At 41.9% G+C, this 26,844-nt stretch overlaps 1 protein-coding gene across 1 annotated transcript; it reads left to right on the top strand.

Moving 5' to 3' along the window:
- DNAJC18 (DnaJ heat shock protein family (Hsp40) member C18) lies at positions 1–25,646 on the top strand. Its single transcript, XM_058541611.1, has 8 exons — positions 1–107; positions 1,982–2,168; positions 7,637–7,782; positions 10,261–10,446; positions 11,726–11,835; positions 13,092–13,201; positions 15,712–15,884; positions 20,724–25,646. Exons 1-8 carry the CDS (start codon positions 68–70, stop codon positions 20,846–20,848), a joined length of 1,077 nt encoding a protein of 358 aa, XP_058397594.1. The 5' UTR covers positions 1–67; the 3' UTR covers positions 20,849–25,646.
- Positions 25,647–26,844: the final 1,198 nt, after the last annotated feature.

Here is a 26,844-nt window from a genome sequence, read left to right as displayed (position 1 = left end):
CTTGCCCCCTTCCTTTTCAGCCTCCCGCGCGGGGGAGGCTCCACAGACCAGCGGACTGGGAACCGATATGGCAGCGACTCTGGGCAGCGCAGAGCGCTGGACAGAAGGTACCAGGTCCTGGCCGGAGGGTGGGACAGGGCGGGATCGGGGAAAGATCGGGGTGCGGCTTCTGAAGGCGCCTAAGGGCTGAGATCCCGGGCCTGAGGTGAAGGATGGAAGCCTATGAGAAGATGCTGAGCCTGAGTAGGGTTCCGGATGAGGTGGGGGACCGCCCAGGGCAGGAGCCGGGATCCGGAAACCAGGAGCGCTGGCTCAAGCTGAGGAACCGGCTGGGAGCCCAGAGTCACCCGTGACGACTTGTTGCCTCCAGCCCCGGCCCGGCCCGTGCCCCGCCCAAGGCCTGCGGCGGTCAGGCTCCACCCGCGCCCCGGTGGGCCGAGGGTCAGAGGGGTGATGCGGTCTTCCGCAGCTTGCTTATCTGGCCTTTATCCTCGCCGCCGCAATGGGCCGCCTGACCCTCGGTCTCGGTTTGGTCTTGTCCCTGCAGCCTGCATCAGGACCTATAGGCCGGCCTTTTCCATCCTACAGTCAGGCAAAGAGTATTGACCCAATACCTATTATTTACCCTGCAATATGCTGATCCTGCAGCGGGGATTTGACAGACATGGGCCCCTGAGCTCACAGAACTCAGTCCACTGAGGGAGTCTGACAGGTAAACAGCCAATTACAAAACAGGGCCAATAGTCCTGGGCTACACAGCAAGATATATGTTTGGGGAGCATACTTGCAAGGCATCCAACACAGCCTGGGTGTCAGAGGGGGGCAGAACTTTCCAAATGTAGGAAGAGGTTATAGATGTTGGGCAGTCAAAAAAATGACAAATAAGAAAAATGACAAGTAACCACCATAAATATTCCCAGTCTCATTCCTCTCATTGCCCGAGAAGCAACTGGGAACTCCTTGAATCATTCCACTAAAATGGAAGCTTCCTGGTAGTCTTGGTAGTCTAGGCCTTGTGGAGAAAGTGTTACATATGATGACATGAAGGATGTGTTGGAGTTAGCCAGGCCAACTGAGAGGAAGAGTGTCACAGGCAGAGGGAACAGCATGTGCAAAGGCACAGAGAAAAGAGAAAGCATTGCTGATCTAAAAGGAGTTTGCTGTGGCTAGAGCATTGACTACAAAGGCGCATGTGGTGAGAGATGAGGCTGGAGAGGCAAGTTGGGCCCATGATAAGAAATCTGGACAAGGAGCAGTGGATAGTCACTAAGAGATATTAAGCAGGAGAAAGATGTTTTTAAAGTCTTTGCCAGATCCTCCAGACACGACATGAGTACTCTGCCTTCTTTGACTGGATTGCTATGGCCCTCTTTACATTCTGTAGGCATTATGATTAATTGAATCCTCTCCCTTTAAACTATAACCTCTTTATAGTCAGGAGTGGGTCTTAGCCATACATCTCCTTGATCTATCTAGCCAAGTGTCTTGTATATATTAGTTCCATAACTGTTAGTTTAAAAGAATACAACTCATCTCTACTTTAAATCTTAGTGGTAGGAGGCATTGCAACAGAAATATTACTTCATGAGCAATGTCACTTCTGACCATGGATCACAGAGAAATAGGCTTCCCCCTGTGCTGCACTAAAGGCAAGGTATTGGGCAGACACCTCTTGAGCCCCTTTACTGGCTCTGGGTGAAGATTATTTGCTCACTGACCACTGTAGGTATGGTGGACATTATTATGCTTCATGTTTCTGGCATTATAAGTTTTTCATGGTTGCCTCTGTATTTTCTGTATTGTTTTCTCAAGGAAGATGTTCAGCTTTGTATGGATGCTTAAAAGTCAGCATGACATCATTAGTCTGGCCCGCACACTCACCTGCTCATGCCTACAAGCAGCCTCCCAGATAGCTAAGGCAAGTAGCAAAGTTGATTTGCAGGTCAGACTGAGGCCTAATGGAGGGGCTATTGCTTTGCAGCTTACATTGATGCAGTTAGAAGAAACAAATACCCAGAAGACAGACCTCCTGAAAGTCATGATCCCTGTGGTTGCTGTAACTGCATGAAGGCACAAAAGGAAAAGAAGTCTGAGAATGAGTGGAATCAGACCCGGCAGGGTGAGGGGAGCACCACTTATACTGAAGAGCAGCTGCTTGGAGTACAAAGGTGAGCCTGTGGTGGGATTAAATGAGCGATTTTATGTAGAGTGCCTGGCATAAACAATGTGCTATGTAAGCGTTGACTGCTATTTTTTTTATTATTATTATTGAAGCACAATAGCTTCTTGGCCTCAGAGGCAAGACTAGGTGGAAGTGGAGTATATGGGGTAATCTGAGGTAACTGCCCTGCTTCTACTGTAAGAGAGGCAGAGAAAAACAACTAGACAGAACAGACATCTTTACAACTTTCTAGCCAACAACAGCAGAATACACATTCTTCTCAAGTATACATGGAACATTCTACAGAACAAGACTATATGTTAGGCCATAAAACAAACCTCAATAAATTTAAAAGGATTAAAATCATACATACATATAGTGTATGTTCTTTGAAATCAAAACAGAAGAAAATTTGGGAAATTCACAAATATGTGAAAATTAGACAACATATTTCTAAATAACAAGTCACAGAAGAAATCACAAGGAAAATTAGAAACTATTTTGAGATGATTAAAAATGAAAACACAACATACCAAAACATATGAGATGTAACTAAAGCAATATATGGAAGGAAATTTATAGCTATAAATGTTTATATTAAAAAAAGTAATCTCAAATCAATAACCTAATCTTCTAGAAAAAGAAAAGCAAACTAAATCCAAACAAGCAGAATCAAGGAAATAATATAGAGTGGAAATAAATGAAATAGAGGATAGAAAAACAATAGAGAAAATCAACAAAACCAAAATTTGGGTTTTTGAAAATATCAACAAAATTGACAAACCTTTAGCTAGACTAACCAAGAAAAAAAGGCAGAAGACTCAAATAACTAAAACCAGGAATGACAGAGGGAACAAAACTACCAATCTTATGGAAATAATAAGTATTATAAGAGAATACTATGAACAATTGTATGCCAACAAATGCATAGATGAAATGGACAAATTCCTAGAAAGATACCCTGTAACCAAAACCAGACAAAGGCATCATAAGAAAACTAACCTATCAACCAATATCCCTTATGGATATGGATTCCAGCAACATATAAAAACATATAAAACTGATAAAAAGGATTATATACCTTGACCAAGTAAGATTTGTGCTAGGAATGCAAGGTTGTTTAACACACGAAAATCAATCAATATAATACACCATATTAATAGATTAAAAGACAAAAGCCACATGATCATTTCAGTAGGTGCAAAAAAAGCATTTGACAAAATCCAACACGCTTTCATGATAACAATACTTAACACACTAGTATAGAGGGGAACTTCCTCAACCTGATAAAGGTCATCTACAAAAAAATCCACAGTTGACATCATACTTAATGGTTAGAGCAGGAACAGGACAGGAACAAAACAAGTGTGTTCACTCTAGCCACTTCTATTCAACGTTGTACAAGAGGTTCAAGCTAGGGCAATTAGGCAAGAAAAAGAATAGAAGCCATCCAGATTGGAAAGAAGAAGTAAAACTGTATTCAGATGATATCTAGCATAGAAAATCCTAGGAATACACACATACAAACCCACACAAACTATTAGAGTTCAACAAAGTTGTAAAATACAAAATCAATATACAAAAATCATTGTTTTTCTATACACTAGCAATGAAAAATCTGAAAATGAAAAAACAATTTCATTTATAATAGCATCAAAAAGAATAAAATGCTTAGGAATAAATTTAACAAGAGAAGTGTAAGATTGTACATTGAAAACTATAAAACTTCATTAAAAGAAATTAAAGAAGACCTAAATAAAGGGGAAGATAGCCTGTGTTCATGGTTTGGAAGGCTTAATATTGGTAATACGGTAATACTCCTCAAATTGATTCACAGATTCAACACAATCCCTATCAAATTCCCAGCTGCCTTTTTTGCAGAAATTGACAAGCTGATTGTAAAATCCATATGGAAATACAAGGGACTCAGAATAGCCAAAATAGTCTTGAAAAAGAACAAAAAAGTTGGAAGACTCACACTTTCCAATTTCAAAACATATTACAAAGCTACAGTAATGAAGACAGTGTGGACTAGAATAGGATAGACATGTAGATCAATGGAATAGAATTGAGAGTCCAGAAATAAACCCTTATATTTATGGTTAATTGATTTTTGACAAGAGTGACAAGACAATCTAATGAGGGAAATAATAATCTTCAACAAATGTTGTTGGGACAACTGGATATCCACATGCAAAAGAATAAACTTGGACCCTGTCCTCACACAAATACAAAAATTAACTCAAAGACCTAATGTAAGACCTAAATGTAAGAGCTAAAGCTATAAAACTCGTAGAAGAAAACATAAATGTAAATCTTCATGACATTGGATTAGGCAATGATTTCTTGATATGACACCTAAAGCACAAGCATCAAAAGAAAAAATAGGTAAATTGGATTTCATTGAAATTAAAAACTTTTGTGGGCTGGCCCGGTGGCGCAAGCGGTTAAGTGCGCACGCTCTGCTGCAGCGGCCCCGGGTTCGCCGGTTCGGATCCCGGGCGCGCACCAACGCACCGCTTGTCAAGCCATGCTGTGGCGGTGTCCCATATAAAGTGGAGGAAGATGGGCACAGATGTTAGCCCAGGGCCAGTCTTCCTCAGCAAAAAGAGGAGGATTGGCAGATGTTAGCTCAGGGCCTATCTTCCTCAAAAAAAAATAAATAAATAAAAACTTTTGTGTTTTAAAAGATACCATCAAGAAAGTGAAAAATCAACCCACAGAGCAGGAGAAAATATTTTCAAATTATATATCTGATAAGGGACTTGTATCTAGAACATATATATTCTTACAACTCAACAATAAAAAGACAAATAACCCAATTGAAAAATGGACACAGGATCTGAATAGGCATTCCTTCAAAGAAGATATACAAATGGCAATATGCACATGAAAAGTTGTTCAACAACATTAGTCATTAGGGAAATGCAAATCAAAAGCACAATGAGCTACCATACCACCTCATACCCACTAGGATGGCTATAATCAAAAAGATGAACAATAATAAGTGTTGATGAGGACACGGAGAAATTGGAACCCTTATATATTGCTGGTAGGATCTAAAATGGTGCAGCCAGTTTGGAAAACAGTATGTCAGTTCCTCAAAAGGTTAAACATAGCATTTGTCCTAGCAATCCACTCCTAGGTATATACCAAGAGAAAGAAAAAAATACTTCCACACAAAAACTTGTACATAAATGTTCATACAGCATTATTTATAATAGCCCCAAAATGGAAACAACCTGGATATCCATTAACTGATGAATGGATAAACAAAATGGAATATCTGCACAATGAATACTTGTTGGTAATAAAAAGGAATGAAGTACTGATTCATGCTACAACATGAATGAACCTTGAAAACATTATGCTAGCGAAAGAGACCAGACACAAAAGGCCACATATTATATAATTCCTTTTATATGAAATGTCCAGAATAGGCAAATTTATAGAGACAGAAAGATTAGTGGTTGCCAGGGTTTGGGGAGGAAGGGAATGAGGAGTTACTGCTAACAAGAATGGGGTTTCTTTTAGGGGTGATGAAAATGTTCTGTAATTAGTGGTGATGGGTGCACAACTCTGTGAATATACTAAAAAATCCACTATTATACATTTTAAAAGAGTGAACTTTGTAATATGTGAATTACATCACAATAAAGCTGTTATTAAACAAATAATAAATTTATGAAAGAGAGAGAGGCAGGGGAGTGTCTGCCATGGAAGCAGGGACTGGAAACTGGGCTGGGGATGCAAAGGATCCCCGTGGGCAGCTCTTGGGGAAGGGCCCTGACTGACATTCCATACCCTGCATTATAAACCAGCCTATGTTACTGACTTAATATGAACTCTTCAACAAGGCTCTGGGCCTCTCCCTGCCTAACTGAATTGTGTAGTAGCAAAAAATCTGGAGACATTCTAAACGCCCATCAGTAGGGGATGTATATACATCCATAAAATGCAATAATATGCAGCTTTTTTTTTGGGGGGTGAGGAAGATTAGTCCTGAGCTAATGTCCCGTGCCAATCCTCCTCTTTTTTGCTGAGGAAGACTGGCCCTGGGCTAACATCTGTGCCCATCTTCCTCTACTTTATATGGGACACCGCCATGGCATGGCTTGACAAGCGGTACATCTGTGCGCGCCGGGGATCTGAACCTGTGAACCCCAGGCCGCCACAGCGGAGCACGTGCACTTAACTGCTGCACCATCTGGCCGGCCCCAGTAATATGCAGCTTTTTAAAAGAGTGTGGTAGATATATTATAATAGCCAATATTTATGTCATGTCAGATGCTATCAAGCATTTTAATGAATACTTCATTTAACCATAACAGATCTGTGAAATATAGATATAAGTATTAGCCCATTTCAGAAGAGGCACAGAGGTTAAGTATACAGCAAGATCAGATCCCAGCCAAGGCGTTTTGACTCCCGAGTTCATGCGCTAGTCCAGCAGTTCTCAGAATGTGGTTTGGGAGCCCCAAGACCCTTTCAAGGTGGGGGAGTGGGGAGGGACTGCAAGTATAAAACTATTTTCATAATAATACAAACACATTATTTGCCTTTTTCACTCTCATTCCTTCATAATTACACAGTGGAACTTTTGAGAGGCTATATGACGTGTAATTATATCATCCTTCTGTGTTTTAAAATTTTTTGTTTTCATTTCTAGTATGGTAAATATTGATAGATATAACTCACATAAAATCTCTTTTGGGGTCTTCAATAATTTTTAAGACTTCTTAGATCAAAAAGTTCAGGACTGCCACTTTAAACTATAATCCTATACTGCTCGTCTCTATAAGTTATGTATCAATCTCCAAGATAAATTGTTAGTTAAAAAAAGAAAAAGAAGATATAGAAAGGTGATTATAATATGCTTCCATTTAGGTAAGAAAAAAATGGGGGGTGTCTCTATACTCTTCTTTGGACATGTACTCTCTTTGGACATAGGATTCACAGAAAACTTCTAACAGTGGTTGTCTTTAGGGTGGGAGACTGGGGGACAGGGAATGGGGAAGCAGGAAGATTTTTCACTGTAGTTTAGTACGATTGGATATTTTTCTTCTACCATGTGTATATATTAACTTTTTAAAACAAAGTGTAAAATGATAGCCAAAAGGAAAAAGAGAGAGAAAAAAAAATAGGGTGGTTAGGTGTTTCTTCTGGCTTTGCTGTCCTGTGGTTCAACTCTCAGGACCTTAGCCTGCACCTTGATGTAAGGATTAGTATACTTGTTCTGCCCACTTGCAGGAATATAGAAAGAATAAAATATTAGGTATAAAAATACTTTGAAAGGCATTAAGCTCTCAGTGGGAGGACATATTGTTAATGAATGTTTCATTAATGTGTTCACCAGTTTTCTTTTAGGTTTGTTTTGGGGCTCACAGATTGGAGGGAGGATTGATATACTATTTTGCAGTTAATTGTACAAAAGGGGCCTTTGTAGACATACATGTTTCTGATGTGTGTTTTTAGGATCAAGAAATGCAGAAATTACTATGAAATTCTGGGAGTTTCGCAAAATGCCAGTGATGAAGAGCTTAAGAAAGCTTACCGAAAACTTGCCCTGAAATTTCACCCTGACAAGAACTGTGCTCCTGGAGCAACAGATGCTTTCAAAGGTCTGATCCTGAACTAATGCTTGATTCTGCCCTTCTTGTGATGTTTGGTCCTAGCAAGTTGTTTTCAGTCTCCACTGTAATTGTTTTCAAATTATGAGACTGACGTGCTGCCAACTGCACCAAGAGGGCAGCCTATCTAATTGTTTTATAAGGCTACAAGCATGGATTTTTTTTTCTAGCCACATCTCTTAAATAGTGACAATCAGCATAGCTCCCTCCTGTCCTCAATCACTTACCTTAATTTCTTTTGGAAAAAATATTTGGTTTCTCTGTAATACTTTTTAGAACCATTCATTCATTGATTCATCAAATATTTATTGAAGATCTATGTGCCAAGTGCCCTGGTGAAGAAAGCAGACATGATTCCTCTTGTGGAACTTATAGGCTGATGGCTGCTTGCAAATAAAGAACTAGACAACATTACCAAACTTCTTTGACCATGATACTCTTTGTTCATGAAACCTCTGTTAGTAACATGTTCATATGAAAAAGCTGTGTATAAAGAGCATAAATACAGTTACGGATAAAATCTTTTTTCCATTGGTTTCCGTGACACTTTCAGAATGTATTCTTAAAAAATATTTTGAACCCCACACACAAATAAAAATCTTACTTAAGAGCTTTACCCCCTGAAGTCACTGATTTGGGCAAGGATTACCAATGGATGCTGAAACCACTGGATGGTAGGTTGTTGTTGACCAGGATATTCACATGATGTCAAAGTATCACCTCACGTAATGTTTACTCATTACAAAGGGGAAAAATTCCTTTATAATGGAGATATCTAGCTGTCACCCCTTTAACCAAGTGATCCAACTTATCATCACCAATGCTGGAATAACCTAACATTACATGGTATATCACCTATGTGGTATTCTTGCCAAAATGTTTGACCTGAATCTAATAATGAGAAAACAATCAAAATATGGGACATTCTACAAGAACACTCACCTACTCTTCAAAAAAATTCAATATAATGAAAAACAAAAAAGGTAGGGAGACTGTTCTTGATTAAAAGAAACTAAAGATTGGCAATAGATGTTAGCTCAGAGCCAGTCTTCCTCAGCAAAAAGAGGAGGATTAGCATGGATGTTAGCTCAGGGCTGATCTTCCTCACACACACACACACAAAAGAAACTAAAGAGACGTAAAACCAAATGCAATACATGAACCTTGCATGGATTCACTGAGTGATAATGAATTGATGTTAAGTTTCTTAGCTGTAATACGGTATTGTGATCACGTAGGAGAATGTCTTCTTCTTAGGAGATATACGCTGAAATATTTAGGGGTGAAGTGTTATAATATCTGCAGCCTACTTTCAAATGTTAAGCAAAAAAATGTATACATATGATATGTATGTATGTATAGAGAGTTGAGGGAAGCAATGTGGCAAAGTGCTAACAATTGATGAGTCATGGTAAAGGGTACACATGTGTTTATTATTCTATTTTTTCAATTTTTCTGTAGATTTGAAATTTTTCAAAAGAATAAGTAAAAAACAATAGATCTGAGAAATTTTTTAAAGTGGTCATTTACCTCAGAAGACAATCTACCCTTGTTGATGTGCCATTGTGAATCTAGTTCTCCCCACAATTTCTACAAGGAAACAAATAGATAATCCACATTCTCTTTACACCTTCATGTATGGTTTTTATAGACTAATGCCATTTCTTTGAGAAATCTGCCAGATTTCAAGGGAAGTGAATGTTTAAGCAACACTGTTTAGGTTTTTTCTGCTTAGCTGTTTTATTGCTGAAAACATTTAATACAGTTCCCTAGCTAGAAGAATCATAAAGAAATGCTCTTTCTGACTGTGTTTCTGATAGTGCTGACTGAATTAGAAGTAGTGGGTGGGGATGTCTTAAAAGATTTTTTTTGAGGTTTCTTTGATTGGTGGTACTGATTGTATGTTTAAATGAAATTGGACAAAGTTTGCACATTTGTGCATAGGGAATAAAGGTAATGGTAAGAATATGTAATCTATTCAGCTTTTAATCCCTCACTGAGACATTGGAGATACATTTCTTAATTTCTGAAGACCATTTTCTAACATAAGCTGAAATAAGACTGTGATGAGTGAGGACTTTGCTTTTAGCAAAGCAGAAGGATTTTGACTGATTATTTTATTCAGGAGATTGTTTCTGACTTCAAGTTAAAATACCACTACTTATGTATGAACTGTTTCCAGCCATAAACTATTGCTCTCAAGTGAAATAAGAACACATTTTTGATGAATGAGAGCAGTATTTCTTAGTTCATCTTGAGTCCAGTGTTGTTTCTGGCTTATCAAAGTAGATCATGAAAAATTTCAATGGCAGGCACTTTGGTGAACTTTCTAGGCCCAAGCACCTCTCCTTGGCCCCCTGTGAAGTTACCCAGCATCAGTCAACTCTGGGCTCTTCATTGCTGCTACTGCGATCACCCTCAGCTATAGCAAAGACTATGTACTCAGTTGCTTTGTGGTTTTGGTTGCAGCAATAGGAAATGCCTTTGCAGTCCTGAGCAATCCTGACAAGAGACTCCGCTACGATGAATATGGAGATGAACAGGTGATTTTCACTGCCCCTCGAGCCAGACCTTATAATTATTACAGAGACTTGGAAGCTGACATCACTCCAGAAGAGCTATTCAACGTCTTCTTTGGAGGACATTTTCCTACAGGTTAGTATCCCAAAATTATTGTTTAAAATTTTATATATATTTATATATGGCTCTCAACAAGATCCTGTTTGAGGATCTGAATAGAGGGACCATGGTATGGTGGAAACAGCAAGAATTTGGAATCAAATGACCTGGAGTGTGAGGCAAGCTTCAGCCTCCAGCTGGGCATGATTTTGACTAAATCACTAGTATCTCTGATCCTGTTTCCTCACCTGAAGAATGGGGCTGATAATATCTACCTCACAGTGCTGCTGTGAGGATTAGATATTTTTAAGTGCTTTATAAATAAGTAGCAAAATGCCTATTATTGTCATTATTGCAAAATAGCAGCTTTATAAAGATAAAAGTTAGAAAAGTACCCCCAGAGAGTTGGAAGTTGGGATAATTAAATGCCCAGGAAGTACACTGAATTTTATGAGTTGCTATTAAAGATACTAGTGACATAATCTGATATTGGGCTAGGAAGTAGACATGATCCTGTCAGACAGGATTCATGGCCCAAATGCTCTTTCTTTTTTTTTTTCTGAGAAAGATTCTCCCTGAGCTAACATCTGTTGCCAATCTTCTTCTTCTTCTTCTTCTTCTTTTTTTTTTTTGTGAGGAAGATCAGCCCTGAGCTAACATCCATGCCAATCTTCCTCTTTTTTTTTGCTGAGGAAGACTGGCCCTGGGCTAACATCTGTGCCCATCTTCCTCCACTTTATATGGGACGCCACCACAGCATGGACTGACAAGCAGTGCATCAGTGCGCACCCGGGATCTGAACCCGGGCCACCAGCAGCAGAGTGCGCGCACTTAACCGCTACGCCACAGGGCCGGCCCAATCTTCCTGTTTTTTTGCTTGAGGAAGATTAGCCCTAAGCTAACACTTGCGCCAATCTCCCTCTATTTTTATATGTGGGTTGCTGCCACAACATGGTTGGCGAGTGGTGTAGGTCCACGCCCGGGATCTGAACCCACAAACCAGGACCACCGAAGTGGAGCACGTGGAACTTGAACCACTCCACCATGGGGCCAGCCCCCAAATGCTGTTTCTTTTCTAGCCTTTGAGGGTTCTCTCACTCACTACTTACAAAAGACTATTTAAATAAAGGCAGGAGAACTAAGCATGTTCCATTTCCATCTGGTTCCCTTGCTTACCTACTGTCTTATTTTTCTACTGGGTAAAATGGGAAAATTCTCTACCCTCAGAGAATCTGTTTAGGAGCAAGGACCTTGGAAAAGGCAAGGAAGGAGTGTTTGCCATATCTCATACTAAGTGTTTTTCTTTCTTTTCCAGGAAATATTCATATGTTTTCAAACGTGACAGATGACACCCACTATTATCGCCGGCGGCACCGACATGAGAGGATGCAGACACAAAAGGAAGAGGAGGAAGATAAACCTCAGGTACCCAGGGAGGACAGGAGAACTGCTGCTCATAAACACTTGTACTGAGCTGACCTTTGTGGCGTATGATCAGGTTTTAGAAGTTCAACTTGAGATATGTTGCTAAAATGTGTTTTAGGAAAGCAGAGGCTGGTAAGAAGAGCTGGATAATTGACTCAAATAGGCCAGAATGGTACCCCCCTTCCCCGCCCATTCTTTGGTGGCTCTCAGGGGATCTCAGATCCCTTGTGGGGCTGTCTTGATCAAGGTTTTCTTTTTTGTGTGTGTGAGGAATATCAGCCCTGAGCTAACATCTGTGCCTATCCTCCTCTTTTTTGCTGAGGAAGACTGGCCCTGGGCTAACATCCGTGCCCATCTTCCTCCACTTTTTATGGGACACCGCCACACCATGGCCTGACAGGCGGTACATCGGTGCCCGCCCGGGATCCAAACCCGGGCCGCCAGCAGTGGAGTGCGCGCGCTTAACTGCTACACCACAGGGCCGGCCCCAAGGTTTTCTTGACTGCAGAAAATAGGAACTCCTTTCAAAATATTCAGAACTAACGGGGGTTTAAGGTAAAGGATCCAGGGAGTCTCATGAAGCTCAAGGGCAGGAAGCACACTGGGCCTCATGACAGACAAGAACCAAGAACTGGGGTGCTATCAGGCACCCACACAGCTGTGCTCTCCATGATTGTTTGGGGCCAGATTGTCTCCAGTTTTCCTGCCTCCCTGCATCTGCTTTGTTCTCTCTAAGCAGCCTGGCTTCTCCTACTTCCCCTTGCAAATGGCCAGTCCACAGTGCCTAAGAGTGTGTGTCCTTTCTTCAAGGGGACTGCCTAGCAGTGAACAGTGATGAATCTCAATCCCAAATTCCTAAGAGGGAGAATGTGTTTATCCCTGCTAGAGTTAGATGTCCCCCGGTCCATTCAGCTGTAGCCAAGGCAACAGAGTTGCATAATACTAACATGGCCCCATGAGAGTCACAGTCTGGGCAGACTCACCCACAGGTGTCTCCTTCTTTGGTCTTAGAAAAGGAGGCTGCAGGAGAATTACTGGGTGTCAATCCAGGTTGTGGGTGGGCCTCCTTCAGCCTTCTCAGCAGAGAGAACAAGAGTTGTTTGGTACCTCTTAGCAGAAAGTACAGCTTTCTCAGAAAAGCCATGGGCTTTGTGCAATGCATTGGTAATTTGTATTTTCTTTGGGAAAACTATCTTATTTTCAATAAGCTTTATACTGATGAAGAACACTTACACCAAATATTTTTTCTTTTTCAGACTACATATTCTGCATTCATTCAGTTACTTCCAGTTCTGGTGATTGTGATTATATCTGTCATTACTCAGCTACTAGCTACTAATCCCCCATATAGTCTATTCTATAAATCGTAAGTCAAATATTTATAAATCTTTCTTAACAGTATGGAGGGTGAAAGATTTGTAGGTTTTGATGGTACATCACTAACATTTCATTTCACCTTTTGTTGTAGAAAACACTGATTTTGTGTTTAAAGGAACAGCTGGGTAGTAATAGTGCAGAGACTCAAAAATACTGTAGGCAGTTTCCTGTGCTCTCAGGACATGGATTGTTTTGTTCTACAGCGACATCATCTGGTCAGTTGCAGAACTGCAACAACTGGTTTCTGAAGGATTAATAGAATAATTCCAGGTTCAAATTAAATCCTTATCACACCGTGTTAGAGTTAGAAAGGACCCTATTGAGCTTGTGATAGGATTGCTGGACCCCTGTGGGTCTGGGAACATAGTAACTGAGATCCAGTGATTGTTTTCAATTTAAGAAATTGCAAGAATAGGACATTTATTCATGATAAGGCTACATAGTCAAACCATAGTATCATATTTCTTTGCTTTTGCTGAAAATATAGAAATTCATTATAATGTTTGTATTGCATGAAAATTATGAGATCTGATAGGATTTTTTTTATTTCTTCAATTAATTATTTCAATTAATTCAGTTCTCCAAGTTTGGTCCCCAGACCAGCATCATTAGCATCAACTGGCAACATGTTAGAAATGCAGACTCTTAGGCCTCACTCCACATCTATTGAATCAGAAACTCTGCGGGTGAGAACCAGCAATCTGAGTTTTCACAAGCCCTCCAGATAACTCTAGTCCATACTAAAGTTTGAGAATCACTGGATTAATTATTTTTTTAATTAATAATAAGAAATAAGTCATTACTCATTATTATAGTTTAGTAGACAAAAACCTTCCAAAATGTGGAATCCATAGGGCAATACATAACAGGAAGAGTTTTTGTTGGTGATCACTGTGGAGTGAAGACTATCATTCTAGATCATTATCTTCATTTTACAGAGAGGAGAGCTGAGACTCAGAGGGAGGATATTGCTCTCAGGTCACACTGACCTGATTCCCTCTATTTCCCAACTTCCTGTGTTTCTCCATATGCTACAGCTACCTCCTTTCCTGTCAGGCCATTGAGGCAGGCAGGAACCTGCCCTGATAACACCTTCCCAGAGACAGGTGGGAGCAGTCATGGCCTGAGCTCTTAGACATTTAGCAAGATCCCTAAGTCGGGAGATCAATGGAGAAAGCTGAGAAAAGGTCAAATATAACTCATGTGAGATGGAATTTGTCCAGTTTGAACAAAATCAGCTTGGATTTTGCACATTATTGTCACATTGTTTTATTTATTTATTTTTTTTCCTTTTTTGTGAGGAGATCAGCCCTGTGCTAACATCTGCCAATCCTCCTCGTTTTTTGCTGAGGAAGACGGGCCCTGGGCTAACATCCGTGCCCATCTTCCTCCACTTTATATGGGACACCGCCACAGCATGGCTTGCCGAGCAGTGCGTCGGTGCACGCCCGGGATCTGAACTGGCGAACCCCGGGCTGCTGCAGCGGAGCGTGTGCACTTAACTGCTTGCGCCACCGGGCCGGCCTGTCACATTGTTTTAACTTGAGCTTGCACTCCCTTCTATACTTTCTTATGGTTAGAATTTAGTTAACCCAGACCTGTTAATGCTTCTGAGCACCAGATACCATTGGATATCTTAGACCCACAGAGAGTTAACCCAGAAGTATCACTGAAATCCATTTTTTTGTGTGTGTATGAGGAAGATCAGCCCTGAGCTAACATCCTTGCTAATCCTCCTCTTTTTGCTGAGGAAGACCAGCTCTGAGCTAACATCTATTGCCAATCCTCCTCCTTTTTTTCCCCCAAAGCCCCAGTAGATAGTTGTATGTCATAGTTGCACATCCTTCTGGTTGCTGTATGTGGGACACGGCCTCAGCATGGCCGGAGAAGCGGTGCGTCGGTGCGCGCCCGGGATCCGAACCCGGGCCACCAGTAGCGGAGCGCACGCACTTAACCGCTAAGCCACTGGGCCGGCCCATCACTGAAATCTTTTGTCTGAGCTTTTTTGCAGTTCTGACTTAGCAGCTGTGTGTGAAGTGCTTTTTATCATGTCCTAAAATTGGTGCTAAGTTGGTATAAGCTATCGGGTTATTTGTAAATAGTTTACTGTAACAATCAGTTCATCCAACCAGCATTTACCAATAGCCTATTCTGTGCCGGGTACCAGGCTAGGTCTTACACAATATACAAATTTTTTTTTAAGCATTCAGCATTCTTCTTTTAGCATAGAAAGCAGTATTAGAGAGGTGAATCCTTTAAGAGAATAAAGTAAATATGTTGTAGCTGAATCTACAGTATTTACATGCTCACGTAATAGCGATAATGACGTTACACTTACTGCTTTGCTAGAGAAATAATAAATGTTAGATGTATTAGAAAATGAAATTTGCATCTGCCCTATGGAGAGGTGATTGTGATAATGATATCTGTGAAGCCAGTGCTAAGACTGATATTGCCAAATATAACAAGCTTCACTGAGCTTCTCTCTCTTTGTTTCAGGACCTTGGGCTACACCATTTCTAGAGAAACCCAGAACATGCAGGTGCCTTACTTTGTGGATAAAAACTTTGACAAGGCCTACAGGGGAGCATCTCTGCGTGACCTGGAGAAGACGATAGAGAAGGATTACATTGACTACATCCAGACAAGTTGTTGGAAGGAGAAACAACAAAGTAAGATGCTGTAAAAGAGGCTTTAGCTGGTAGCCGTGCTTCCAACCTGAGGCATCCCCAGCGTCCTGATCCCTCCTCTCTCCTTGTTTGAGTCGCACATGTTCATGTGAACAGAGACAGGACAGAGGCCCTTCAGGATACTACCAAAAAAGGAAAAGTTTATTGACAGGATACATGTGGCCAGGACTTGGAAATCTTAGGAACTTAGGCAGCACTAGTTGCCAATCTGTCTGTCTTTGAGTCTCTACCTCTTCTCTGCCTGTCTGCCTCTCTCTCTGCCAATTGCCTTCCTTTGCTTCTTCAAGCTCTCATCCTTCATAACCTTGTTTTGCCATGGTTTATTTGGGTTCCAATCTCCCAGCAGCTCTCCCAGCTTCCCCAGCCCCACCAGTCATTGGCCCCTTTGTACATCACAAGCCTCCTCTTTAAGTTGTAGCTGGTTTGGTCCATAGTTTCTTAACTCCACATTCCCTAGAAGGAAATCTGATCCAGCCTAACTTTTTGAGCCAGACCCAAGGTTCCTAGGTCGTTGGTATTGAGTTAGGTGCCCCCTTTCCTCCCCTCCAGTTGGCTGTGGCCACACAGAACAAAAGTGACCTTCCCTAGGTCTGCCCCTTCAGTAAGGGTGGGGGTGAGCAGGCCTTCCACTCTGTTTCTCTCTCTAGAGACAAGGCAGGTGACAGTGTCTGCCACTTGTCTTACAACTCCAGTGCATGTTAATGGGGAGTGCTGGTAGCAAGGATAGCCCTGTCTCTCAGCCAACAGCGTCACTTTTCGTCCCACTTGAATTCAACACACTCATGCACACACACACCCATTAGTAACCATCTTATAAAACATGGCTTTGGTTAATTTTTAAAAAGCAAACTCTAACTCATTTTTTTAAACCTTATTACTGGGTATTATTAAACATCTAACGGTGTCTGGTAAAATTAGCTCTTCAGTCACAGTGCTGCTAAGTCCTTGCTGACCCATCATGCATCCCAACCCCACCCCAGGTTAATCTCTCCTTCCTCTGTCTTCTTAAAGCACTTGGTTCATCCTGTGAACACAGTACTGCTCTCACAGTGTTAATGTTCCGTATTTACATGTCAGTCTCCCTGCTGGACTGTGGGCTCTCTGAGGACAAGAATCATGTCTTATTAATTTTGTGTCCCAGACCCCTGGCACAGTCCTTGCTTCAGAACAGGTGCTCAACAAATGTCTTTTGAAGAGAGGATTCTCAGGACTGGAAAACAATGAAAATGCTGAGGATTAGGAATCACAGAGCAGAGTTAGTGTCTTAACCTTAGCCCTTAGGGATCTTGTCTCTGCCCTCTACTTCTATAGGGCAAAGCCCAGCTGAATTCTCAGGTGCATTAGGGGCTTGGTGGGCAATGACTCAGGGATGTAACAGGGAATTAAGCAGGAGGAAGAAGTTGCTTTTTTTATCAAAAAAACTGAGGAGTCTGGAAGTACCCTGTATCGTGTTAAACTAAGTTTAGCAAGTTTCAAAAATGAGGAAAGAATTCTAGAGCAAGATAAACGCCTTAGACTAAAAGGCAGTATATATGTGGATCCAAATCAGGTGAAGGCAACAGTGCGTGTCCTAAAAGTCGCCATTGTTTTGGGCCGTGAGAGGGTTTTGAGTTTGTTGCTTTTTGCAAGAACTGGATGAAAATCTGCATTTCACATTCTTCAAACACACACACACACACACACACACACACACACACACACACACACACACCAGCTGGAACTGTGCGAAGAGCTCATGGTAAAGATTACACCTAAGGTGGCTTCTAGGCTTTTGTCCCCATCCCCATGAGGCCTAGTTTCAGGGCTTTGGCACTCTCCAGGTATAAATAAAAATCCAGTGGGTAAGCATGATGCATGTACCCACAAGTTCCAAACAGGGGCTTATCGGCACACACCCTTTAAAAATCTATTTCTGGCGTTTAAGGATGGTGGCTGTCCGGAGCCTCCACACAACCCAAGTGCCATTTGAGAACAAGTAGCACCTGCCCTCCGGATCCAGCAGCAAGTGCAGCCAACAAGGTTAAATTTAGCACTTGGAGGTTGTAAAAAATAAACCCACTTGAGAACAAAGTTTACTCTTGGCAAAATACCAAATGGAAACTGTTTTTAGCCAAGTTTGCCATTGCCTTTTTAAATCTTTTGTTCATTTCTTTTCTTTCTTCTTCCTTAGAATGCTTAATCTAAGTGAACTTCTATAATCCTAGACTATGAACACTAATTGCCCTATTTACTCCTTCATAGCTGCATCTAGATAATAAACCTGATGCTAGGGGAAGTCGCCAGGCCACTGGGCTGGGATGGACAAAAGTAACAGGCAGGAATTGCCTCCTGGCCTGGCTGAGCTGAGCTGAGATCCTGGCCCTGCCTCCCAGGGGAACACTTCTTTCCATGTCCTGGAGCAGGGTAGCAGAGTGGGTAGAAGCTTAAGCTTTGAAATGAGGATGAAATGAACTTCCTCTTAGAGAGGCTGTATGGATTATAGAAGATGGTATGGATATAATGCTTAGCATGGTGTCTGGCATGTAGTAAGTACTTGGTTCCTGGTAGGGTCCAGGCCTTGCTTGGCCTTGCTATACTGGATGCAGTGCTGTCTCATGGGGCTGGATCATGAGGGTTGGGATCTGTTGGGGTCTTCTGGCTGTCAAGAGTCCCATCTGGGCTCTTTTGCAGAGTGTTCTTGGGAGAAGCTCTGGGACTTGCTTCTCTTGGCAATTTCCCTGAGTCAGTTTACCTTGAAGCCTCAATGATCTGTCCATCTATTACACTGGCATTCAGGGCAAGGGAAACATTTTGCAAAGAAGAAAAGATGGTCTCTTGATCCTGCCCCTCCCAAAGATTTTTTTTCTTTTTTTTACTTAGAAGTTATTGAATATTAACAGAACTTGTCAAAAGTAACATATTCATTGAGTTGACCTTTTGCTCATTGCAGAGCAAAGGGATTCATTGGCAGTTTGGAGAGAAGTTTGTCTAAGCATGGTAGTGGGGATGTGGGTCTTGGTTCCTTGAAACACGGACCTGGTACAAAGTCATTGCTCTGGAGCAGGGGTCTCAATTTCTGAAGCATTGATACCTGGTTTCAGTGAACTTTATGAAAAGCAATGTGATGTTTTATGAAAAGCATTCATATATGTGCTTTTATCTTTCATCAGCTTGTTACAGTGGTCATCAATGTAGAAAATAGTAAAAATCATTAGCCCTTAATGTTTTCTGGAGTGAGATTTCAGGCAATGGGGCATTTAGATAAGCCCAGTAAACAAAAAACCTAAGGAAAAGCAAAGCCACAGAATCTGTTCCATATAACTATGGGTATAACTGTGACTCCAGAGGACCAAAGGCATAGAATGATTTTATAGAGGCCTCCTGAACAGGTTTCCCACATGCCAGAGAAATGGAGTTAGTGCCGAGCTCTGGGCAGGACGCAGGAGCAGAGGGCTTTGTGTGTGGCACATGATCCTCTATGAAGCTGCATTACCCACAAGGATGGCTGTGCCAAGGCAAGCTCTGGCGAGCAGGCCCTGCAGGCACCCGCGCCAAGGGGTGAGAGCACATTGTTCTGGAGCCTAGGAGACCCATTGCTTGCCAAGCAACTGCTGAGCTAGGGTCCCGGCTCTGAGCGCCATTGTAGAGGGAGGGTTTTCATGCATACACACCCCTCACCCTGTAGTCTTACACTTCATCTACACTTTGGGCCTTACTTGATGTAAATAGAATCATTGTGAGCAGAAATGCCAGGCAGTGTTTTGTGTTGATAGAAACTTATTCAGAAACCAATGCCCACTGTTCTCCCAGGCTAAGTATAATTCTTGTTTCCAGGCAGTTTGCTGATTAATCAAACAGGTGCCTCTCGCTCCACCAAGAAAAACAAAATCTGTCAGCAAGATGATTAAGAATGGATAGACATATTTCAAAATGATTAAAATAGCATTTTTACAAGAAAGGTCCTTTAAACATTGAGTAGCTGCCTGCTGTTGGCAAGTTTCAGAAGCCACACAGCCCATCCAAGCATGCCATCCTGTTAATACACAACACATCTCTGTAGGTGCTTTTCAGGCATTCCTTCCTGAGAATGTTTCTGAAACTTTACAAAAGAATAAAAAATAAAGGCAGCCAAACCACCGTTGAGTCAGGGAAGACAGCAGAGATTACATTCTAGTTAAAAATAGAATGACTTTCTCCACCATGAAGAGAAAATGAAATTCATTTAGTCAAGGAGACAGAGGTCACCAGATCCAGATGATTTCACTTTTAAAAGAGCCCAGCTGCCTTTGGCCTTTGAGTTAGGGACCCCACATGTGGTGAGGGAATGAAGAAAGCTGCCAGCAACCTGGCCTTCTATAGAGGGCATACCCAGCGGAGGAGGCTCTGCGTCAGTTAGCATGTATGAGTTATGATCCCACCATGCAGGGGAAAGCATGAAGCAGCTGTCTTAGTTTCAGATGACAGGGACAGGCAATTGGACTCCATTCTCTCCCAACTGCCATCTGAATCCCATTCGTAGGAAAGCCATGAAACAGAGTCTCCTTTTACTGCACACGTGCAGGTTTCCTAAGTCTGGTGCCAAATGTTCTATTGATAAGAACTAAGTCCAGTGCTTTTATAATAGAGCATAGATATTGCAGGACTCCGGGATCACAGGTGTCCTTTAATCCTCAGCACCTGGTGTAGTGTAGCTGCCTGACAGTCTTGAATAAATGAGTTTCTTAATTTAATTGAAAGAGAAAGCATTAAGTAAAGTAAAAGGAGCTTTGATTCCAGAAATACTGAAATGAAACAAAGAAGCTCAACTCTCTTGATTAATTGGTTACTTCTTTTATCTTTCAGAGTCGGAGTTGACAAATTTGGCAGGATTATACAGAGATGAACGATTGAAACAGAAAGCAGAGTCGCTGAAACTTGAAAACTGTGAAAAACTTTCCAAACTTATTGGCCTGCGCAGAGGTGGCTGAGAGGATGGTAGTCCTGTGCAGGGTTGGGGTTTTGCTACTTGTTACTATTTATGTTCCTAATTCCATTTTATAATACAAAATTAGGAAATGACGAACATTTTACAATTTGCTAATGTTGTTTGGTGGGCAGAGTTGAAGGCGCTTGAGCATGGAGCCAGACTTGTCATCAGAGGATCCTTCCTGGGGATTAGCTCCGGGGGCCAGGAACAGTTCATCTAAACTGAATTAATGGCAAAGCATTTGATTCAGCCCCCCTGTTCCATGCCCACCGTGCCTCGAAGAATGTAGTTCAGGGCATCCCACAGCAGATTCATGTTTTCTTCCTTCTTCCCTTCTCCAGTGAAGTCTCAATACCCAGTCATTCCTAGGCGTAGCCAAAGCAGCTTAACATTAGTTGTTTACAATGTGCACCAAGAATTACATCTCTCCCTTATTAGAGTCATCATCTCCCCTAGAATTCAGCCTTTGGAACATGCTCCTAGTCAGCTTTCTATTTTCTAAGGGGAATGTGGAGAAATGTAAACTATTGTAGTCAATAGTTTTCTATTTGCCTAATCTCTGTTCAGAGTTACTAGCATTAACAAACTGCCTGATTTGAGTTTCTTTTACTTCCTTAACCCTCTCTCTTATAGAGGGTCCAGAAATTAAAAGCTATTGAGTGAAACAGTTCAATGGACAACTCAGCAGCAGGAAGCAGGGGCCGGGGTGAAGACAAAATGCAAGACTGAGTCTCAGCTTCTCAGTACAGGTTTCCAGTCCATCATAGAACCCAGAGAATGTTCTTTTTGTCATTTCCCCTTGCAGCATCACACTTGAGCTGAGTCCCTACACCCCACAGAGGTACAGTGGTCAGACTTAAGAGGAGGCATTGCCAGCCAAGTGGGCTATTTGCTCAAGCTTAGAGATAGAAGAGAAAGACTCTCTTTCCGTGGCTATGGGGGTCTGGTCTTGGCCCCAGCAGTCACTTTGTTTAACCCAGTGCCCTGTAGTTTGTGATATAAGATGCTTTTCCATGTAGTCAACATTTATTAAGTGCCTCGTATGAAGCAGGGACTCTCACATATATTTTCTTACTTTAGCCTCCTCACAACTCTGTAAAGTAGACATGTTATCCCTGTTTTTATGAATGAGAACTTTGGCCCAGAGAGGATGAATGGTTGACCTGGGTCGCACAACTGGTAGTGGCAGAGCTAGATGGTAGGCTGATTATCAAGTAGAAAGTGTGAGATCATCCCATTTCTCAGATGATTCTAGTCAGATTGATAAAGCAGGATCTTTCCCAAGGATGTCCCTGTCCCCCCTGACCCTGTGACCCTGTATCCTTTCAATGGCAGTCCTGCATCCACTCAGAACATCTTCCCCCTGGTCTTTAGGAAGGAAGACCCTCTCTACACCAATTCTGTATACAAAACAAGAGGTTCCTCAAAGGCAAGCAGCCCTTCCCACTGGCGACAAAGAAGTGGTAAGTTGTTGCCTGGGCTACATGATTCTGGGCCTTCATGCGAAGGCAAGCTACCAGGATCGAGCTGTCTTGAGTATCATGAACCTGAACCTGGAAGGATTAGCAGGGGACTGTAGTCTACCCTCTATGTTTTCTTCAGGATAGAAGAAAAGTTCCTGTTGGAAGGAAAGTCTACCTTAAAACTGATTTCCAAAGTAGAGTTTCTCCTTTCAGATGCATAGCTACGATTTTGGCAGACATGTCTAGCATGGTTCAACATGTGGGCTTGCCATAGGGTTAGGAGATGGGTCCAGAGGTAAAGAGTGGAGCTTTGGTGGCTGTAGGAAACAACTGCCTAGCTGTGCGGAGGAGGGGAAGCTCCAGAGATGGCCAGATTTTGCTGCCCAAGTAAGTTTATCCTCCTGGTTTTGGGGGGCTTCCTTGATCCCCTGTGAGTGACTAAGAGGATTTAGTCTATAAAATGTGCCTGTGAGCCAAGCAGGCTTATGGGAAGTTTTCCTATACACACAAAAATCAAAGCTCTCCTCTTCCCAACACCAACCTCTGCTAGAAAATGGGCCATAATTAAATTGGCTTGACAGCTTAAAAGACCCAGCTCTAGAAACCCATGAATAGCGTAGTCACACATTTTATGGATTTCATGGCAGAGATGAGTTATCTGTGATGATACTAAATAGAGGCAATGCTAACCAACTCCATTAAATGTCAAGTCTATTGTGTGTGTTTATAGCATTGATGGTACTGTTTTATTTATTACCTAATAGACCACAACACTCACATCTGGTTTTCCTCCAGGGAATGGTATTTGCTTTTGGTTGAAGAATAGTTTATTTGGTACGGTCCAGAATATTGTTAAACTATAATTTCCTGGGTTATATTTTAGATGGATTGTCTGCATGGTGGTAAAATAAGCGTTTCCTCTTGCCTACATTCTTTGGAGGGTTTCCTGACCATATATAAACTCTTTAGGTAAGGCTTATTCTTGCTGTCAGACTTGGCGTGCAGCTCTAGACCATTTCTGTGAGCATTAATGCAGATTGGAGACATGTGATAGGAGAGGGGCTAAGCACTAGGGCTTGAGGCTCAAGCAGAAACTAAGCTCGCATTCATTAGAAGGAAAGTGCTCTGTGCACTGCATGATCAGCAGTGAGGAGGGGAAGATGAAAATCCTTCTCACCACAAACAACACTGCAGCTTGAAGGAATCTGTGTCCCCAGATTAGTAACATTGGGGTTCATCTGCTCAAACCAGAAAACTTCTGAACTTCCTTGATCAGGCTTAACAGCTTGGGAGAAGTGACCAATAAGAAAATGCCATTGCTATGCTTTCTGTTGGAAACTATTAGAAATTAACACTGAACTCCAAACCCCACTGGAACATGGAATCCAGCAGCCTGGCCAAGCGATGTGTTATTCTCATTTTCGTCCTCACACTCAGGACTGGCTTTGTGAGGAGGCACTGTTGGATTCCAGAAGCTTTCTGTTACAAGTGGCCACACACACAAGTTCATTGTCTCTGCATGCACTCTTCCTCACAGGAACTGGCACTTAATTAGTATTTATTTTGGATTTATTTAAGATGTAAGCTTAGTGTCCTACTATGTGTATTTTTGGAAAGGGCCAAGTTACTACACAGCTTATTTTTTGAGCTTGCCATCATTGATACCTCGTGCAGTGACCACCAAGTAACTATATACCCATGTGTTAGATATTGATTACATGATTTGCATCACACTCAGTATTTAGAATTAAAGATGTGAATGTTCTCTGACCAGAGCCAGGTTTTACACAAATGGAATCAACTCCTGGTGGAGTATGAATCCTGAAAATCTGGTCACCTGATCCACTGCATCTGGATTGAGTGTATTTTAACAGAGAAGGAAATTAAACGATTTTGTATAAAAAGAATGGCTTTATATTTTTCCTTTGTTCTTTTACCTTTGTCCATGGCACCCTTGGGCACTGCATATTGCCTGACTCCCTTGGAGCCACTTAGGACTAGAGAAGGTATTGACCTCTGCTCCAGTCTTCCCTCATCCATCAGCGGAATTATTGGTTTCTAGAACAATAGACAGCATTGGTGGTATCACCGATTCCATATTTATTTTCTATCAAATAATAGCAGCTGCAGCATATTAGAGCCAATATACAGATCAACTCTACTTAGCATCTGAAAATCATGTGTTATCCCAATTTCCTTGCTGGCTTTGTTCCTAATTGCCCATATTTAGGAAATATTCATTTAAAAATACAGTACATGGTCATAATAATACCTTTCATTTGAAGAAAGATTGAGATGAGATTCAATTCAGCAAAGATGGAGAACTTACTATGTGCCAGGTGGGCTGGGCTTTTGGGATGGAGGTCAGGGAACAAATGAGACCCAGTCTAAGGTTCCTGGAGCTCACAGCTAATGGGGAAGTTAACTTTAGACAATGTTCCCCAGTGGGATAAATGTCAAAGGAGAGACCAAGGGAACTCTGGGAATCTATAACAAAGGGATTAATCCAGTATGAGGTATCAGTGAAAGCAATTCTGAAAAAAAGAGAATTGAAACATAATCACCCTTCATACAGAGTGCAGGGATTTTTTTTTTTTTTTGGCAGGGAAAGAGTCACCCTAAGCTAACATCTGTTGCTAGTCTTCCTCTTTTTTTACCCCCTCCCCAAAGCCCTAGTGTATGGCTGTATATCCTAGTTGTAAGTCCTTCTAGTTCTTCTTTGTGAGCCACCGCCACAGCATGGCAACTGACAGATGAGTGGTGTGGTTCTGCGACTGGGAAACAAACCTGGGGTGCCGAAGTGGTGACAGCGTTGAACTTTAACCACTAGGCCATCAGGACTGGCTCAAGTTTTCTTTTTTTTAATGGAGATTGAAGCAACACTGTTTGGGTGCTTCCATTTCCATGAGTAGCACCACCATCCATCCAAGTACAAAAGCCAGAAACCCAGGAAACTTTGTGTGGTAGACTTAATTTGGTGTCCCTCAATGGACTACACCTAATATTCATGCCCTCATGTAGTCCCCTTTCTGATCTGGGCTGGTTTTTGATCTTTAACCAATAGAATGTGGCAAAGCTAGCAGCTTCCATTTTTGCACTTAGGGGAGGACGCTGCCATGTAAGTCCAAGCACCCTGAGACCACTAAGCTAACCACATGGAGAACCAAACAACTGAGCTGGCCACGAGAACTGAGAACCCAGACATATAATCCAAGCCAAGATGTTTGTGCCACCCCAGCTGATGGTCAGAGCAGAAATGAGCTGCCCCACCAATCCCTGTTCAAACTGCAGAATTGTGAGCAAATAATAAAATGGTTGCTGTTTTAAGCCATTACATTTTGTGGTAGTTTGTTTGCAGCAGTAGACAACCAAAACACCTTGACTCCCTTTTTCTCTTATCCCCTCATTACCGCCTATCAATTTTACCTCCAGAACATCCTAAATCCATCTTTTCTCTTCATCTCCTCTGACACCATCTGACTCACAAACTACCATCCACTTTCTCTGACAAAAACTACTACAGAAGCCTGCTAAGTGTAAGCAGTCTCTGTGCATCTACTCAGGGTCCCCTCCAATCTGTACACTTCACTGCAACTAGAGAGATCTTTTCAAAGCATAAATTATATCATGTCACCCTACTGCTTAAAATATTTTTACTTCACTGCAACTAGAGAGATCTTTTCAAAGCATAAATTATATCATGTCACCCTACTGCTTAAAATATTTCAATGCTTCTTTTGTCCCCAGAATAAAAACATCAGTCTTTAGCATGGCCTGTTGCTTAACAAGACTCTACCACATTTCTGGTCTCTACCCCTGCTTGCCCTGCACATCTTTTTCTTTTCTTCCATACTAGCCTTTTTTTTTTTTCCTGAGGAAGATTGGCCCTGAGCTAATACCTGTGCCAGTCTTCCTCTATTTTGTATGTGGGTCACTGCCACAGCATGGCTGACGAGTGGTGTAGGTCCACGCCTGGGATCCAGGCCCATGAACCTGGGCTGCCGAGGCAGAGTGCACCGAACTTCACCACCAGGCACGGAGCTGGCCCCCATGCTAGCCTTTTAATTACTACGCTCTGCCAACCCCTTTTCCCCCTAGGGACTTTGTGTATACTGTTCCTCTTTCTGGAACATTTTCCCCCTCACCTGCCCCTACCCCCTTTGCTAAGTGTCTCCTGGTTATCTTAATAGGTTTCAGCTCAGACATCACTTCCTCACAGAAGCCTTCCCTGACACCCCAGACTGGGCTAAATCTCCCTTTACTCTCATTCTTCTTTTTCTTAGCACTGGTCATAGCTATAGTGCTATTTATTTTAATAATGACTTAATTTAGGATTTATTTGGGTGTTTGATTATTGTCTGTGTCCCCTACTAGACTGAGTTCCAGTCTGGTTTTATCTGAGCTGAACCTTGAAGGGAATGACATGTCATCTGTCAGGACTTTCTCTGGAAGTGCAGCCCAAATTCTTTGAAACTATTCCCATCAAAAGTTGGGATGTGTCCCCTCTCCTTGAATCTGGACTCTGGCTCCCCTG

The sequence above is a fragment of the Diceros bicornis genome, chromosome 1, assembly GCF_020826845.1.
Source record: "Diceros bicornis minor isolate mBicDic1 chromosome 1, mDicBic1.mat.cur, whole genome shotgun sequence".
NCBI classification, from domain to species: Eukaryota; Metazoa; Chordata; class Mammalia; order Perissodactyla; family Rhinocerotidae; genus Diceros; species Diceros bicornis.
This window is presented reverse-complemented; position numbering and strand designations above follow the sequence as displayed.